Source organism: Choristoneura fumiferana, chromosome 20, assembly GCF_025370935.1.
Source record: "Choristoneura fumiferana chromosome 20, NRCan_CFum_1, whole genome shotgun sequence".
Classification (NCBI taxonomy): Eukaryota; Metazoa; Arthropoda; class Insecta; order Lepidoptera; family Tortricidae; genus Choristoneura; species Choristoneura fumiferana.
The window spans coordinates 10,340,049-10,359,159 of record NC_133491.1 but is presented as its reverse complement, the minus strand read 5'-3'; the positions used below and the strand labels follow the sequence as shown (position 1 = coordinate 10,359,159).

The following is a 19,111-nucleotide window of genomic DNA, read 5'->3' as shown; positions in this document are numbered from 1 at the left end:
CTGTATTTTTTTTAAATTTTTAGGCCCTACTGGGCTTTTAGGAGATAAGGGGCGAGGAAATGGTCAATTTTCACCTATTTTCTTAAATAACTTCAAAACGGATTAATTTAAAATAAATAAAAATTTATATTTGAGATTTTCATAATGTACCCTTTCATTTGATATGTCACACGATATAGTTTATACATAGTTTTTTTTTTCTTTTTTCTAATTGACCCCCAAAACTGGCCCCCGTGTTTAAAATTAATTTATTTACACTACACGTCCGTGTTTGGGTCATCAATTTACATAGGTGAACCAAATTTTTATTCAATCGGTCAAGTAGTTTCGGAGCAAATTGGCTATGACATACGGACGGACAGACACAGATACACGAGTGATCCTATAATGGTTCAGTTTTTATTTTTGAGGTACGAAACCTTAAAAAAGCTCCAAAAATGTACCCCGAAACGGAACTAAGTATGATACGTGGTGAATGGTGTGTCCAAGTGTGGTCTGGAGAGTTCTTTGATGAATTTATTGTTTAGATTACTTCTTTCCTATTGAAAATTCGCTACCTACAGGTACTGGGCCTGAGAGAGATTGCCAATTGCAAATAAAACCAGCTTATTTTAAACTTACGTTTATTTTTTAGAAGTATTTACTAACAATATTATTATTTATTTATTAACTATTATAACAAAAAACAGCATTATTCTTCAAAAAACAGCATTATTCTAATCTTCTTCAATGTCGCATTCGAATACGTTCACGCAACTCTGGCCTCTACAATTTTTGCACATCGTGGAACATCGTAAAATCAAACAACTCCAAAAAAATCACGTTTGTTGTATGGGAGCCTCCCTTAAATATTTATTTTATTCTATTTTTAGTATTTGTTGTAAAAATAGTGGCCACAGTAATATTATAATCTGTGAAAATTTTAAGTGCCTAGCTATTACGGCTCAAGAGATAGAGCCCTGTGACAGAGGGACGGACAGACAGACAGACAGACAGACAGCGGAGTCTCGGTAATAGGGTTCCGTGCCACCCAGGAGTGCCAACTCTTTGGGTACGGAACCCTAAAAATACGTAAGTACGAGTACGCGAACGTAAAAGGTGATCATCTCGCGAAGCGCACACATTTAAGCCACGCGATGTACTTTTGTTCGTAGTTAACCTACTTGGTCTCTTTTACTGTGGCCGTGCAGAGCGGGCGGGGTAGGGGTGGGGAAGTGGGGAACAAGCGCACTGACCGCGCGGCGGCGACCACCGCCCAGCTCTTTCAAAGTTCAAATTAATCGACGAGAGTAGCTGATGATGGTGAATTTTCAAAATAGCATAGCAGCGTCAAATGAATGAGTGTAGAAATGAATTATACCTTTTTATAAAGAGCATATCCTATTCTTTACTTTACTCATACATATCTTGGCGGTAAAGTGTGAAATAGTTGAAAAAACTAAACGATTAACAAAAAAAACTGGATAAATTAATAAAAATGTTCGTATTCAGTGCCAGATTGCGCTGAAACTGTTAGTGGTATCGCTTTTGTATGTATAAAAAGGTTTATAGTAAATTTATCTAGAATTATTTCGTTCATACACACTTTTTATGTATCGTGTACGGTTTTCTTTTAAAATAGAAAATACCGCGGTCCGGGACATATTCGAGGGGGTGGGGGGTGAAGCTCGCCCCGGAGAGGGGGAGAGAGTGGATAAACTTTAACTTTGCTCTATAACCTACACATCCTGATAGATAAAAGCCTTGCATTAATTTTGCCAAATTTTCCATACATTTGAATTTAGTTTTCTTAACCTATAATCCGTCAGCCAAACATCACACCGCTTGCACCATACAATCAGCCCAACGATAAATGCTTCGATCTCAGTACGTATTGATAATCGAAGATCTCAGTGCCAGTGGAAAAGTTCTTTTAGACCAATTTAATATTTAACTTGCCACTTTATATATGTCGCGATTATTTGATTTGCAATGGTTATTTTCCGCAAGTTGGCGCTGATACAAATATTTCATTGAGAGGTTTGTTTCCAGGTATTTCCCCCATTGGAGAAAAGAAAGAATGATTATCTCCAACAATATCAGGAACATCAACTACAAAATTCTAAAACTTTATGTTGTGTGTGTAAGTACAAATAATAGATGTCAAAATCACACAAAACAGACGAAATTTGCTGTAAAATCGTGGAATATAGACACTTTCTCGAGACCACTGATTTCGACAAAAAAAAAACATTATGTTCACCGTATATAAAACAACTACGATACGAGCAAATCTCGGTTACCAACTTATATTTTAAAATAAAAAAAGCTGTTTATTTTATCCACAGATTCTATCGTACCACTACAATTCTGCTGACAACGATATATAACGCTGAAACGCTGAAAAATTAACAACAGTATTTACCTTAGTCTAACTCAAGTTGCAAAGTTTCGAAGTTGGTAGATATGGTAACTATAATTTTCTGTCACTTAAATTTAGATTTTTACTGAACTGCGATACCCTAATTATAAGATCTACCTCTAAGAAATATGTCATCATATTAATCAAAACTGTCTCTAAGTATGAATCATCAGATTAATGTAAATATGTTACTTAAATAATAGATTGACCATATTTTTTATACCCTGAATATAAGATCTGTCCTCTAAAAATAAGTCACGGCCAGCAATTATACATTTGTACCTAAAATAATAGATCTGTCACCTAATAAAAAGATCAGTTCCATAATTCGATGCTTCTAATTCAACTAAGGTAGGTCTTGGTTAGGTACGACGACGAGCGAAGCGGGGATTGTTAGGTAGAACTGCGACCCTCAGCGCGCGAGCCGAGCGAGCGAAGCAAGCGTGCCACTGTAGCGGCCGGCGAAGTGCCAGTACCGAAAATTTATTGCTAATTCTTGTATGATAAATACGAATGTTTGTAGTAGGTACTTGAGTCTTGGATGTTTGTATTAGGTACTTGACGAGTCTTGGATGTTTGTATGTATTTAAGTATATATGTACTTGTATGTCTATCCGTTGTTTAGCACCCACAGAACAAGCTTTGCTTAGTTTGGGGTTGGGTCAATTGGTGTAATTTGTGAGAACATATAATTATTATTATCATTTCATTCATTGTAATACATAATAATGGAAGCCGTGGTGGCCTAGTGGTTTGACCTATCGCCTCTCAAGCAGAGGGTCGTGGGTTCAAACCCCGGCTCGCACCTCTGAGTTTTTCGAAATTCATGTGCGGAATTACATTTGAAATTTACCACGAGCTTTGCCGTGAAGGAAAACATCGTGAGGAAACCTGCACAAACCTGCGAAGCAATTCAATGGTGCGTGTGAAGTTCCCAATCCGCACTGGGCCCGCGTGGGAACTACGGCCCAAGCCCTCTTGTTCTGAGAGGAGGCATGTGCCCAGCAGTGGGACGTATATAGGCTGGGATGATGAATACATAATAAAATATATCATATCGTCAAATTTCAGTTCAATTATTTGATGATCAATATTATTTTCCAGTGATTATAATTAATTTTTAGGTAGTCATTTCTATATTATTTGGTGATTCAGTTTTAGTGACACATTTATTATTTTGGAAACCAATATAATTATTTGATGAACGATATTATTTCCAAGTACATTTTTAATTAAGTAATATTTAGGTAAGTAACAGTTTTAATATTATTTAGTGATTCAATTTAGGTTACAGATCTACTATTTTAGGAACGAATATTATTTATTAGGTCACCAAAATTGCTAATTAAACTATTTAAAAGTTACAAACGAAAGTCAAAACTTAAATATAACTTTTAGCATCGTCATTGTTCAGTCAGTCTCTTGAAAATTATCTACAAATGCATTTTCGTATCAAAGTAGGAAACACAATGGAGGTAAAAAGGTGCAGGAAACCGCCGATGACGTCACCGGCACGGCGCGCATGCCGCGATCACGTCGCCGCCACGCAACGCGATGCTGCGCCCGCGCCTTCAGTTTTTTGCAGGAATCGTGAATTTATTCGTGAGCTAGCTCTAGTCATTGACTTCGGGAAACGAGCGTGGCGTGAGGTGTGAGTCACTCGCACGTTGCTCTCAGCTGACTTCTAAGTATAGGTAGTGCCACGAGAGTTGAAGTGAATGATTACACACATAGCTACATGAAGAACAGATTGCATAAAAGAAGAATGAATTAAATGAATGTCAAAATCTCGTTGTCATTACATGCATGACATGTTCTTGTGTGCGTGACCTCAACTCTGGTGGCACTACCTATATCTTTACGATTCGACATCCTTTAGGGCTATATTTAACAATGTACGGGCCGATACGGCCGGGTACGAACAATCAGGGCAAAAGTAGCATATAAATAGGTAGCTTAATAGCTAACTATGTACATATATGCTAATTTTATGCCCTTGATTGTTCGTACCGATTATATATAATTAATTGGATGACTTTTCTACTAATCAGAAACTGGCTTATGTCTTTATTCCGCGATATATGTAAGTACGTCAGTGGTGGTCAATCAGTCCATCGGCGCCATCCAGTCCAGGATAGTGAACCTGTAACGAATCGTATATTATCTTGATACTTGCAAAATACGAGTTACCGACAAAGCAGCCGATTAGATTAACACAAAGAGACTAGTTATACTTATTGTAAAGCTAGTTATAAGATACCTACTACAATGCTTACGTATATGACTATATGAGTATCAACTTCATTTCTAAATTTGCGTCATAATTCTACCTAGCTGTAGGTTATTTATAGTCAGAACTGACTTATTTATAAACACTCAGGTTAAAGACATTCCGTGGCCAGATTAAATAAAACAGCTAGCTATGCGCTTAAAAACTTTATAAGCGTAACAAACGTAAATATACATTTATAGCTACTAAAACAAGAATATATTGAGATAATTTTGTAAATGCTTTTGCAAATACATTTTTAATTATTTTGAATACTTTTAATGCGAAAATTAACAGCTGTTAAGCAATGTTAATAAATGCAGTTTGACACTTTTTAAAGGTTTATTAAAACTTGATTTAGAAGAGATACCGAAATTTAAAAAGTTTAACCCGTTGTTAACCATACAAAATGTTGCACTGAATTAAGTTCTGTTGTGTTGTAAGTGTGTTGTGTCACACACACAACAGTATTTAATACTTTTTGTAATCAGCGTTAAAATAGTCTAAAGCCCAGTTTAGACCTACAAGAAGAATTGTGCAAGTAGTATTACATTCCTGCGCTCATTGACTGCTTCAAACTTGTTCCCCTAGACACAGTACACTTGCTTAAAAAGTATAGTCAACCAAGAAAGTGCTTTGCCAATTTTAATGACAGTTTCTACCTCAGAAATAAAACAATAAGGCTAATTTGGAAATTACAAACTGAGACATGGATGCACGGATTGCTGAGGACCTGGGTTTGATTCCCAGTGCTGGTCTCTTTTTTTGGTTTTTCTGTGCATCCATGTCTCAGTTTGTAATTTCTTGATGGTTTTCACGGGATACCCGTAGAAGTAACAATTTTGGAGTTGAAATAAAAAATACAAAAAGACACCAAAAAACCAATCATAATAAGGCTAATTGTCATATTGACTGTGAGTGAAAATAGGCTTTGAAGTTTTAACCTTTTTAAACACTAACAACTCATATATATGCACCGCAGGTTCCACGCCAACAACCTATATACATCAATTACTTCAATTCAAAAGCAACCTTCATACACTTGTGTTAAGGATCTAAGGCATTGCAATATAGAAGCTTGGCGTATGGGTAATGTCTTTTGTATGTGATGTGGCGGTGAAAAAGGTTAAGCACTACAAATGACATTAAACCTTAGGGTGGTTAAGGAATTTCTTGGTTGACTATACATGTTTGAGTAAGTTTCCATCATCAATTCTATCAATTTATGGTAGAAAGACACATTAATATTTTGATTGCCACATAAAGCTATTTTGCATTCAAGACTTGTGAATTGCATACATTTAATTACACTTAGGATTATTATATTACCTAATTATATTTTTTAGTATTATTCAGCTTTTATGTGCAGATTATAAAATAACAGTAAGTTTAATGATGGTGACCTGATTTAAAATATAAATAAGAGATGCTAGAAAAAACATTTACCAAAGCCCAAACAAGGCAACATTTAAAGCCATAATGGTTGCCTAAGACTTATGAAAAGAAAATTGTTAATATTTATTAATATAATTTAGGTTGGAAATTTGCTTTTTCTTCGATCAAAATATCATTATTTGTAATTTACATATTATAGTCTCTGCAATAGCAAATATCAGTTAAAATAAATAATAATAATTATAGATTACTCTATTATCTTTTAAATAGTATGTGCAAGTTGTGGAGAAATAAACCTCATAATTATAACCTGTTAAATGTTCCCCTATGGTTAACACAAATCAAAAAAAAAAACATTGTTTCATATTAAACTTGTTGGACTGGAATGGAAATACATAACTGCCAAACTAAAATACAGTGGTAACAGAGGACAGTGTATTAAAAGACATTTTTTAGATACTGACTTTGCTAATATCTTTGTAAGTGTGTTACATGCTCCTTGCTCATAAACTTGATAAAGGCAGTGCATGGCAAGCTTAAGTTAGCTTGACCAAAGATATATATAAATAATGTGGAGCTCTGGATAAAGTGATTGAATTTTTATGCTCATATCTCTTGAGAACAGAAACTATAGTATTTAGACTCTTGGGTTTACTTCTTATGTACATTAGGTGTAGTAGATTGAAATACTGAGGAGGCAGACATGAGATTCTCAATGTACTGGCCGAGAACTTGATTTTCTGAGCGCAGCTTTAAATTTTCTTCCTTCACTGAGTCTACTCTTTGTGATAGGTCTGTGAAAATAGAAATAATAAAACTTAAATTAAATAAATTAACTACTTAAACCTTTTTGTATTGTCAAATCTATCAGAATAAGCTCTTAATATTAACAGAAACTCAACATTTCAGAAAAAAGGCATTACATTACAAGCCAATCATATAATTTAAGGAAATCTAACAGACATTAAGCTAAACAAATAAGTTTATTTATTTCAAGAGAATAAAGTGCGTGTCATACCATCCAAAGTGTTTTGTAACTCCAATACTTGTGAGATCAACCGAGCCTTCTCCTCCTGCTCATCCAGAGCACAATCAGGCTCAAAACTCTGCGGGCCATTCAGGCCAGGGCTAGAGGAACCGCCAGTGTACGAACTAGGCAATGAGTCCATCGAACGACCATGATCTAAATGATTGTTTTCGACATCATCCGTTATAATCACTTGTGGGTCGTCATCAGCTAAAGGAATGTTGTCATCGTTACATTTCTGCACTGTTGACGCCATTTTTGTATTTAAAATTGAAGGGAAAGCTTCGTATAACTTTTTATTTACATTCACAACAAAATACGCAACGTTCAACAAAATCGATAGGAAATCAGTTGTCAATTGTCAAATTTTGACATTGACATTCAAGTTTTTTTCACAAAACATAGACTTTTTAACTTCTTCAGTTATACTATCTTTTAATCGATTCGCTGCGGGATTCAAAAAATTAAGACTATCGTGGTAGCCGTGGCATTACGGCTTTAAAATAGATTTACAATATTATTAATTCAATTATTAACGAACATAATACCTAGGTAACAATCGCGCAAAAAGAAAATTATATGTCAAAGTTTTCGTCTTCAGTTTTTTTAGCGGTTTTTAAAGTATCTCATGTAGTTTAAATTGTATCTTACCTGTATCTGTCATCTGTCATGAAAAAAGAATTACTGTCACTGTCAAAATAGCTCCCCTATTTTGCGGAATCCAATAAATATATTTGTTTTCTGTAAGATACATTCGAGATCATAGTTTCCAAATTCTTTTAAATCTGTTTCCATTATGGCTCTTGCCATTAGACGGACGACTACTGATTTATTTACTGCGGCTAAATGGTTTGCTCGGAGAGGTTATTATCATGCATAATTTATTTCCAATACAATTAATTTCGTCCAAAACTTTTAAAGGTGACATTGTTTTTGTCCGTAGACTGTCGTTTTCTCTCTAGCTTGCCGGAGAAAGCCGAAGAAACAGCAGAAGAGGCTCCAAAAAGGCCAGGGCGAAGGTCTAGCAGCCGTAATCCCGCCTTGGAGTTCCGTCACGTTTACCCTGAGTTTTTACCCGATCCTAACCCTAAATGGAGGAACAGCCTTCGAGAAAAACTTGAGAGAGCTGATATGTTAAAGAGGAGGAACCAGATTGATATTCCAGAGTTCTATGTTGGTATGTTCTAAGTTTATGATACTAAAATATTTTTCATCACATAGCTGTACCAATACTGCTTATAATAAGTAGTGTTTAATCTTAGGGTCGTGTTTATCCTGTTGGGGGCTCTGAGACTTCAGGATAATGGGGTTGCAACATCAACTTTATAGCCCGATTCATCAAATCAATGGGACCCAAAGTCTATATTCAGAAGGTTTTTCTGCAGTCACAAGGGGACTTTTTGTTCAGAGGGCCCAGGGCATGTGCCTAGAATGCCCAGTAGAAAAGACCGGCACTGGTTTTTCTAGATTTATGCTCCTGCTTTGGTTATTTCTTAGCTTATATTTATTCTGTTAAGACAAAATATTCTACATATAGTTTCCTTTTATAATTAATATTCTCAATCTTCTCTTCTCTGGATGCACATAAAGTGTATGTAATTTCAATTTTAACAGGATCAATCCTAGCAGTGACTATCGCTGATCCTCATGCTCAGGGCAAAATCAACCGGTTTGTGGGCATCTGCATTGAAAGGAAGGGTTGTGGACTCCGTGCAGAATTCATTTTGAGGAATGTCATTGACCATCAGGGCATTGAGGTAAAAACTAAAATTTATTTAGTATTTATTTATTTGGAAAATACATAAGGCCTTACAATATTATGCACCCTGGTAGGGTATAGCCACAACTTTACATTAAGTTTTATGTATGATATGTTGGAAAGAATGGAAGAATTAGATTTTACATATTTTAATAAATTACTTTCTAAAATAACGAAAAGTAATTCCAATAAATATTAAATAGATAACCAAATTTTTTTTAAATCTTACATTTTAACGAGGCTTTAGTACTGTGCCAGCCTCATGGGGAGCCTTAGACAAATACACTGAACTAAAGATATTACACTCCCTTTTACTGAAACCACATCTCTGGATGCAAAGGCCTGTCTAATGAACCTGTAAATCAGCATTGTTTCTTCTGAAAAAGAAAGCTTTATGTTAAAACTGCTGTTAACATTATTCCTGTCCCTTCAATGTTATTAGAAAATGTATCTGGTTTCTATAACATCATCATTTTTTAATTTTCCAGGTGCGATATGAGCTTTATGATCCAACCATACAAAGAATACAAGTGCTACGGCTAGAAAAAAGGTTGGATGACAAGTTGTACTACTTGAGGGATGCGCTGCCAGAATACAGCACATTCCCTGTGGATATGGACCCAGAGATACTCCCAGAAGGGACACCGGTTCCTCTGAATCCGGTGCAGGTAGTAATAATGAATATAAAACATAATTATCATTCTATATACTTTTCAAACTAATTTTGTTTTAGTTGAATTTGTTTGTTTCGAATTTCGTCATGGGATATTTTCCAACTATCTCCATACCAAATTTCACTTAGAATGGTACAGCGGTTTATGCTTACTTTTGCAATTATAATACTAGTAAGGAATGAGGCAAGCTGTAAATGTGTTTTTTGTCCCAAGCGGTAAATGTAACTAGTTTGCCTACAATCCTTCAAACTTACATTTTACCTGTCAACCTGTGTAAAATGTACTACCTACTAAAATATCCCTGGCACCTTTTTTTTCTAGGTTAAATTAAAACCAAGACCATGGCTAGAAAGATGGGAAAGACAGGAATTAAAAGGTGTGTCCAACATTGAAGAGCACTTGAAAGAGAAGGATAGGGTTAGACGAGAACTTAGAAAGACACCTTGGGAGAAATATGATTTGATGAAACAGTACCGGTACGTAACTATAAATGCTTAAAAAAAAAACAAGGAAACAAAAGCAAGGACCTAGTGTCTTAGGCCCCTGAGGCGACACAAACCTAAAAAAAAACATCATTTTAAAATAATAAATTTATAAATACTAATCTATCATTTTCAGAAAAACTATTCCTGAAGAAGATCAAAATGAAATCTGGGGAGAGGTATACAATCAGTTGCATCAACTACAAATAACGCGGAAGAAGACTTATAGGAAACGCACACTAAGCACTCCGAAACCACAGCTTGGTTAAATATTATGTATCAATATTAGTTTATAGATTTAAATACAATTAAAAAACGTTAAAATTATTTTTTACTGTTTTCCTATATTCCATCTGCGAATAATTCGTTTATCGCTATCCTGCGTCAGTACTTATGCGACTTTATGGGGTAAAAACTGTTCTATTTCCATCCAAGGATCTCAAACTATTTCTGTACCAAATTTCATCTAAATCGGCTGAAAGGGTAACTAGACGGTTACTTTCGTATTAGGCTGCGTTTCCACCAATAGTATACAATAATGTGTTTTTAAAAGCTTATTAACCAATAGAAACGCTTCCTGTTACCTCGCCTCGCTCTACCTGCTCAGCTGTTTCCACTAGAATATTATAGAGATGTACATCTATTTCTGTTTGTTGTCCAAATAAAACTACTGTGCGAAGCGAGGTAAATGAAGCGTTCCTGTTGGTTAATGAAAAACACATTCCTCGCACATAATCGGTGGAAACGCAGCATAAGAGGGATCTGTTCTTTTTTTGTTTATTATGCTGGCAATTCCAGCCACGCGTTTTGTTTTTGGTATTTAGTGACCGATGATCAACGCTTTAGAACTTGCAGGGCTATTACGAAACTCGAAGTTCGTATCGTACCGTCCCTCTCGCTCTCGTATTAAATAGTATAAGTGTCAGAAGGACCGCACGACACGAATTTCGAGTTTCGTAGTAGCCCTGCTGTTTACATTAATCCAATAAAATCGTTCCAGTAATGATACATTACGGGGGCACAATCCTAATGAATTGACATGAGATCGACCGGGAACCGCAGTGTAAAAATAAAATATTACTGGTAAAACAGGTAAACAAGGAGTAAAATAATAAAGAATAAATATTTCAATTCAAAAATTCTACTCTTTAATAAAAGTAAACGAGTTTCTATGCAATTTGTACAGATTTGAAATATAATAGTATTTCAAGTCTGTGGCAATTTCTTAATGAAAACCTTTTCTACTTATGCCGACCTCACTACGAATAACTAAACGCAAAATTAAACGTCAGATAGCTTCCAAGTTTTTCCATAGATGGCACTACAATTCAAGTAAATTTTCGTTTGGTTCGACCCGTTGCTTTGCGTGCACTATATTGCATGCATGTTGCAAGTTTGTTCTTCTTGCTTTGCGTGAGTGACGTACGTCGTATAGTAAAGGAAGTTCACTCGATGCACTTGGTTGCACTTTTGATACAGTATTCCGATAGCAATACAAGAAAATCCATTAAGTTATCGAAAGAACGGTGTAACTAAGTTTCCGCAAGTGACTTGTGAAGTGCTCAGCTCAAGTTTTGTGTTCGTAAGTTGGATCCGAAGTTACAATCGTTTTATTTGTCGCCGGGTAAGTAATTGTTTATGCACTAAATACGCTGTTGCATCGAAAAAGCTAGTTAACATTTGCAACTGTAGATTACCATTCTTTAGCACATATAAATGAAAGTTTTTTCTTTAAAAACTGGTCATGTTTTGCAACATTTACACGTAGTGTAAATAGTACTGTTCGTGTCATAAATTTGCAACTGCAGTTTTATCCTTGATTTATTGATTATGCGTCACTATTATCGGCCAGTACGTGAACACCGTTATGTTGATGCCTTTTAAGTATAGTTAAAATTAAAGAAGTAAATTGTTTTTATCCATTTTATTCTGTAACTTGCACTTACTGTATTTGCATCTTGCAATTGATTCATTAGTTGTGGTAGGTAACTTAGGTTAGTTAACATTACACAAGTCACTATAGAGAACTTAAGTCTTTCTTAGCCACCTTAAAAGGAAATAAATTATTCATCTAAAGAAATTTGTCCAAGTTCTTATTAGATAGTTCTTTTATTTTTCTGGAACCATATTTTTCTTTAGATACTACTCTACTACCAATCATGTTGTCAGTGGTATAATGGATTGATAATTTTATTATCATTGTTAATAATTTCTATTCCTGCATTTCCATTCCTGATTATCAATGAACAAAATTGTCATGATAATTTTCAACCCTGCTACCAATTTTGTTGTTCTATTAAAAAAAGCAAGTTATATATTTACTCACCTAAATATAAATGCATGATTATATTTTGCAACTAACCTACTTATTCCTTCCAGCATCCTGCTATCCTGCCAAGAACCCTTCTGCCTAAGAAGACTAATAGACTAACCCTAAGATGTTACTAGTAAATCTGAAACACATTGCAGAGGTTGATTTTGCTTGGAGACAGCTTAAAAAAACTACATCTGTGTCTAATTCCATGAAAGTGTGGCTCTTTTGCCCAAGAGTACTCAAATGACTATGGTCTACAACAGTGGTGGACTAACTTTCTTCATGGGGGGCCAGAAAGATACAGATAAAGTTACAGATATAGGATTACACCATTCTATTTTATACTTTTTTATGTTTTTGCCAAATAATTAAATGTAATATTGTAGGATGATCAAAATAATAATTATCGCAGGCCATAGGTAGGTACTATTCACTTTGAAGGAACGTTGGTGGGCCTGATTAAATCCCTTCACGAACCGGAATTGGCCTGCGGGCCGTACTTTGCCCATCACTGGTCTACAAGTATACATAAGCCTTGAAAAAAAAACAGTATGTATGTATGTAAACTCTTTATTGTAGACTAGATAATTGCATGCTTAACTTCAACAGTGCACAAAGCCTTTTTTATAATGGGATATTCCAGTTTATCATTTTTATATAATGTTAGTTGCTAATATTAATATACATATTTGTATAATATGGATAAAGACATTGAGAAGTTGTGTCTATTTACTAGTAACATTAAGTGGTTGTGGATTGTCTATTAGATTGAACTTCACCTCAACATCTCTATTCTACTCATCCATCCTTCCTGTTTTCACATATAATATTATATTTGCTGAGATGTGAATACCTACCTAACTTTAATTGAATGTATGTTAATCATGGTCTATAAATCCAATACATATAACTTATATCTAATTAATGAGGTTTTTTTGATAAAGTAAATATTCTGAGAAGATGGCACCATTGATGTAAGGGCCGTTTTATAATACAGTCTCACTTTAGATTGGCTTATTTAGTTATAAGTTCCCAATCCGCACTGGGCCCATGTAGGAACTACTGCCCAAGCCCTCTCATTCTGAGAGGAGGCCTGTGCCCAGTAGTGGGACTTATATAGGCCGGGATGATGATGATGATAATTTAGTTATAATATAAACCAATCCCGAATGTGATAGAAATAACAAACAGACCTCACAATATTATAGTGATTATAGTAAACAGTAAGAAAGTAAGTACACAAAATCATATTGCTCCCTTGCTCACATTTGTCTCAAACAAGTGAGAGGGACATATGATTTTAGGTTTTACTTCTCTGCCGTCTACTCTAACTTCTTCTAAGCTACACCAGTCAGAAAACCCTCATTAAAACTATCCTGTACCTCTGTCTCCAAGTTCCAATATAGAATTCAAATTATTGATCCTTTTTCTGCAAAATAATAGAAACAGTCCTTATATAATATGTTTAATACTAAGTAGAAAAAATCTCACAAAAAGATTTGGATTTGATCAAAAGTTGAGGTCAATAAATTGTTTCAATGAACTAAGAGCACTAAATCTTTCTTCTCCGCTAAAATATACATTTGTTATAGCAAATAAAATAAATAAATAATAAATATCATGGGACACTTGACACCAATTGATAGGTCTCAAATGCTAATTCTAGAACTCATGATTTACCTATGGCTAGTATACTTAGTTTAGCAGGCCTCCTTACAGTGTGCTCTAGAATATAATGAACATTACTTGTAGAAGCTTATATTGTTATGGTTAGTGGTTAAGGTAACTTTAAACTTTAACTATAGCTATTTTCTGTGTAACATGTTTATGACATATAGCTCACAACCATGTTTTAAACTTTTGCAATTCCCCTTTTCCTTCTTTCACAAGTTTCAACTTTATTTACAATACACATAGATAAATACATAAATATGTTATTATGAATTTTGTTTTAAGGTACACTACATTTAGGGAATTCAGTCCTAGGACTGCAAGGATGGAAATCTAATTAAATTGCCATTCAGTTGGAGCTATGTGTAATTCAATAGGAATGAGCAGATGCTATTGTCATTTTGTCATTAGCACAGTGAATAAAAATGAACTGTTTTATTTTCTCTACCATTGATATTAGTTGTCATATGCTTGTCATTAAAGTTTTACACATATGGAGAAATTTTTCCAAGGTAAGCAATAGGGTGACACCAACATAACATTAATGAGATTACACAAAAGTCTTTGAAAGTAGCTATACTTTAGATATAATATAGTACAGATTCTATAGTTATTTCAGTTACAGGATTAACAGGATGTTTTACAGGACGCCATAATTTCGTCATACAAACGAGCTTAGGCCGCGGTCGATGACCGATAATCCCCCGGCGCATAGCTCGTTTGCAGTAACTATCAGGAAGTTACGAATGACATGACATCGTGAACTGTAGGAATTAGGGAAACGACAAGGTAAAATAAAAGTTCGTTAAGTGTTAAACTTGAGCTAATATTAAAGTTCTCTTTTCCACTAAATTATGTACAAATTTTATGATTTTAATTCGGGTTTTGTTCTGCGTACTACCTTAAAATAAATAAAAAAAAGCCATCATCATCATCTGAGCCGTAAGACGTTCACTGTTGGACATAGGCCACCCCCATAGAGCTCACTGGAAGGGGGGCACTAGACTATATTGGGGTGGGCGCCCCCCCCCCCTCTATATACGCCTATGAAGGATAGGCGAGAAATTCGCGATATCGCGCCAGTATTTAGTTTAATACTGCATAAGAACGGTTATTCCAACCTGTAAAATTTTATAGACCCGTTGCCACATCATCGACATAAACTTTACCTATTTGTTTTATGGCAACCGGTCCCTCTAGAGATAGCAACAAACAACTACTGCCAATCATAAACTTTATCTGAATGGCCCTTATAGTATAATTATTTCACCCTGGCTCGCCCACACACACGCACGCGTCTTTTCTTCGACTCTGCGCGTCATATGTGCCCGAGACAGGTATAAAACCTCACTGTATGTATTAGGCCATTACACACTGACCTACATACACTACAGTCCTGAAAAACCAAACTAGCTTTATTAGGAGTAAGCTAGTTCCAGGTATAACCCCTGTCGTGTTTTGATGGAGCACCTTAGGTACGTGCAACTTGCGTAACCGGAAGGCGATGAAGCAAAGTGGTGTTACGAACGTTATAAAATAACACATCAAAAATGTAGAGCCGTGATATTGTGGATATCCTGGACGAAGGTTCACTGTTCTATGAATATTTCCTAATACATGTATAGTAGTGGTCCGTGGTCTTTAGGCTTCCGTACCAGAAGCAAAAAAATTACCTACCTCATCGAATGTGTTAGAGCTCGTTATATAAATAAATACCGTATTTCATGTTTTAAAAAATATTGGAAACGTAATTCCACCAAATTCAGCTTTTTTATATAAAATTTAGTTCCGTAGAATTTTTTAGCTTCCCATTATCCTATGAACTTAAAATTTGGTTATAATGTTCATTATTAGCTTTATTCCATATATCGATAAATTCGATTTTTTCGTTGAAATTCCATAATTTCTTTAATTTCGGCTAAAAGACTCCAGACTCTTTTTTGACAGACATTTTGTTTAGATGTAGAGCTCTAATCAAAGAGTATAAGTACCTATAGAGAAATATATGGCTCTAATACTGGATATTCATGGATACGACCGGCGTCTATTTCGACACATCTAATAAAAAAATGGTAGGGAACCCTCGGTGTACGAGTGGAAGTCGCACTTGGCCGGATTTTTCAAATTCAAATTCAGATTGAAATTTTATTTGTTTGTTAAATATAGGTTTTTAAGTAGGTAGTTCATTATTTCGACGCGTCGCGACGTCTGGATGATCGTTTCGTTGTCCGCGTCGTGTCCACGAATGGCGTCCGATTAAAATCCGTTAATGATTTACAATTGCCTTATTTGTATGAATTTAATGACGCGAAAGTAAAAGTAAGTTGAGAAATTAAGTAATATACAGCGAAGTATAAATTCTCTGTCTGAAAGTTTTACAGCGAAAAAACTGAATATCTTTTTGTTTATAATTTTAATCTATTTCAATAAGTACTTTTTAACTAATTATTATTTAAGTGCATGATTTAAAGTAAGTGCAAGTAGAAGGTATTGTTCCTTGCCTGTACGATATTCTGAAGTTAGACGTTCCAAGTAAAGATATTCCTAATATTAGAATCTGTGTGAACAATGTTCTACAGTCAAAAATATCTTTATTTGAAAATATTAAGTACTTTATAACATAAAAAGCATGATTTTGTAAGATAGGAGGTATTGCTTATTACGAATAAAGTTCAATAGAAGATATTTCAATCAATAAGATTCCAACACTAATTGAATAATATCTTTATTGAAGATATAAACTTTTAACAAAATTACGATTTTATTATTCTGTTAATAGTCGATAGACTAACGTTTAGGATACTTGGGTCCTGTGTCATCATCATTAAAAAATCTTCTCTTTACTGCTTCCGATGGTTTTCCTAGCAAAAATTAAGTAAACCCAGAGTTATAGTTATTAGTAGGTAAATTAACAAATAACAAATATGCGTGCCTTTAATACTGCACGTATTAAGGAATCAATTGAGCGGAACCAGGGCTCTAGTGTTCGCAAAGAATTCGTCTATTGGAAAAGCCAAATGACTAAGTTGAAGATCGACGATGGCAGTATCATCTCATCGAAACCGGAGTTGTTGAGAGAGCTCGAAAGGTTTTACGAACAGTTATATGCCTCGACACAGAAGCCCGTTGTAGGTGCAGCTCACCAGAGCTAAACTAATCCGTCATTACACTGAAGACATCCCATCAGCCAGTACGAGATTAGAGTGGCTCTCAAACAACTTAAAAACAACAAGGCTCCGGGGGATGACGGAATCACGACAGAACTTCTGAGAGCGGGTGGTAAACCGGTACTTGTAGTCTCCAGAGGTTATTTAATTCCGTCATACTCGAGGGTACCACGCCGGATGCATGGCACAGGAGTGTGGTGGTGCTCTTCTTCAAAAAAGGCGACAATACCTTATTGAAGAACTATAGAACCATCTCACTCCTGAGTCATGTATACAAGTTATTTTCGAGGGTCATTACGAATCGTCTCGAGCGAAGGTTTGATGATTTCCAGCCTCCCGAATAAGCTGGATTCTGTAAAGGCTTTAGCACCATAGACCACATTCACACGCTCCGCCAGATTATACAGAAGACCGAGGAGAATAATCGGCCACTATGTTTAGCGTTTGTGGACTATGAAAAAGCCTTCGATTCAATCGAGACCTGGGCTGTATTGCAGTCCCTTCAGCGATGCCATATTGACTATAGATATATCGAGGTGTTAAAGAGTTTGTACAGCAGCGCCACTATGTCGATCCGGTTGCAGAACGAGAGTACACAACCAATCCAACTACAGCGAGGTGTGAGACAGGGAGACGTTATTTCTCCGAAGCTGTTCACAAATGCGTTGGAGGACGTTTTCAAGCTCTTGGACTGGAACAGGTTCGGCATCAATATCAACGGCGAGTACATCACCCATCTTCGTTTTGCCGATGATATAGTCATAATGGCAAAGTCGCTGGAGGAGCTAAATACTATGCTCAGTGACCTCAGGTGGGTCTTAAGATGAATATGGTCAAGACTAAAAATCATGTCAAATGTCCATGTCACACCCGTGCCGGTTATCGTTGGGAACGATGCACTCGAAGTTGTTGACCACTATGTTTACCTTGTACAAGTTGACCAATTGGGTAGGTCCAACTTCGACAAAGAGGTCGCCCGAAGAATCCAACTCGGATGGGCAGCGTTCGGGAAACTTTGTAATATCTTCTCGTCCAATATTACGCAGTGCCTGAACATTGTAATTAGGTATAAGATAAACCATCATAGGTATCTATTGCACACGTAAAATGAATGCCTGTCGTCCAGGTTCGCCGTTAGTAAGATCTTCTAACTTCAAAGTATTAACAATGCGAACATCTCTATCTACCTTATATACGGAGATAGGAGGTATTTTTAAAACAAAAAAATCTACCTTGTAAACTTATTACCTTGTAATCTATATTGTAAAACTTACCTTAATCATTAACAATCCAACACAAACTAAACATTATTTTCTATTTTTCACAATATATTTCACGAGATGCACGTTAAAACTTGCACTTGTTGCTGTGATATTAGTAAGCAGCGGCGCGGTTGTGCAAACTGAGCGAAGCTAACACCATCTGTATAGACAGACTAGAACCTCCTAGACATCGCGCGATCAGCCGTCAAGACGTTACGCGGTTGTCAACTCAACTCACCAGTCAGTCGCGCGAGCGCAGCGGTCGAGTAAACACGTTTCGTTATGCAGATAGGAGATATTTTCAGCAAAAACACGCGCGAAACAGATAGGAGTAATTTCTTCCAGCAGAAAGGAGGTTTTTCATAAATGTTTACAAAATATAAAAGCTGTATTTTAAGAGCTATTTCTATTTGAACAAAAAATCGCCTAAACTTGAACATGTAGATAGGAGATCTTTACAGGATACGTAAAATAAAATTTTACATCTAACTACATTAAAAAGTCAATTTGCCCAAAATGTAAGTAGGAGGATTTACTTCTTCCCGTCGATATATAGAGTTAGAGTAATTTTGAGCTTGACAGTACATGATTAAAAAAAAAGCATAAAGATACAAAACCAATGAAAAAAGCTAAAATTATTGAAATAGATACCCATAATCGTGCCACTATGCCATATTCTTTTATTTTTCA

The 19,111-nt window shown here is 35.5% G+C and overlaps 2 protein-coding genes across 2 annotated transcripts; one reads left to right on the top strand and one right to left on the bottom strand.

Annotated features, from left to right (window-relative positions):
• Nucleotides 1-4,822: 4,822 nt before the first annotated feature.
• LOC141438916 (short coiled-coil protein homolog) lies at nt 4,823-7,452 on the bottom strand. The gene is made up of 2 exons (XM_074102978.1): nt 7,084-7,452; nt 4,823-6,859 (listed from the first exon to the last, which is right to left on the bottom strand). The coding sequence occupies exons 1-2, from the start codon at nt 7,346-7,348 to the stop codon at nt 6,717-6,719; spliced, it is 408 nt and encodes a 135-aa protein (XP_073959079.1). The 5' UTR covers nt 7,349-7,452; the 3' UTR covers nt 4,823-6,716.
• Nucleotides 7,453-7,788: 336 nt separating this feature from the next.
• LOC141438995 (large ribosomal subunit protein bL19m-like) lies at nt 7,789-10,334 on the top strand. Its single transcript, XM_074103088.1, has 6 exons — nt 7,789-7,955; nt 8,036-8,269; nt 8,707-8,849; nt 9,340-9,519; nt 9,847-10,001; nt 10,144-10,334. The coding sequence occupies exons 1-6, from the start codon at nt 7,889-7,891 to the stop codon at nt 10,274-10,276; spliced, it is 912 nt and encodes a 303-aa protein (XP_073959189.1). The 5' UTR covers nt 7,789-7,888; the 3' UTR covers nt 10,277-10,334.
• Nucleotides 10,335-19,111: the final 8,777 nt, after the last annotated feature.

What these genes read in the sequence shown, in the direction of transcription:
- LOC141438995 (XM_074103088.1), top strand. Translation starts at nt 7,889, where the DNA reads ATGGCTCTTGCCATTAGACGGACGACTACTGATTTATTTACTGCGGCT. An exon ending in TATTCCAGAGTTCTATGTTG is followed by an intron (nt 8,270 to 8,706) that starts GTATGTTCTAAG and finishes CAATTTTAACAG; the next exon opens with GATCAATCCTAGCAGTGACT. An exon ending in TTCCTCTGAATCCGGTGCAG is followed by an intron (nt 9,520 to 9,846) that starts GTAGTAATAATG and finishes TTTTTTTTCTAG; the next exon opens with GTTAAATTAAAACCAAGACC.
- LOC141438916 (XM_074102978.1), bottom strand. Translation starts at nt 7,348, where the DNA reads ATGGCGTCAACAGTGCAGAAATGTAACGATGACAACATTCCTTTAGCT. An exon ending in GTTACAAAACACTTTGGATG is followed by an intron (nt 6,860 to 7,083) that starts GTATGACACGCA and finishes CTATTTTCACAG; the next exon opens with ACCTATCACAAAGAGTAGAC.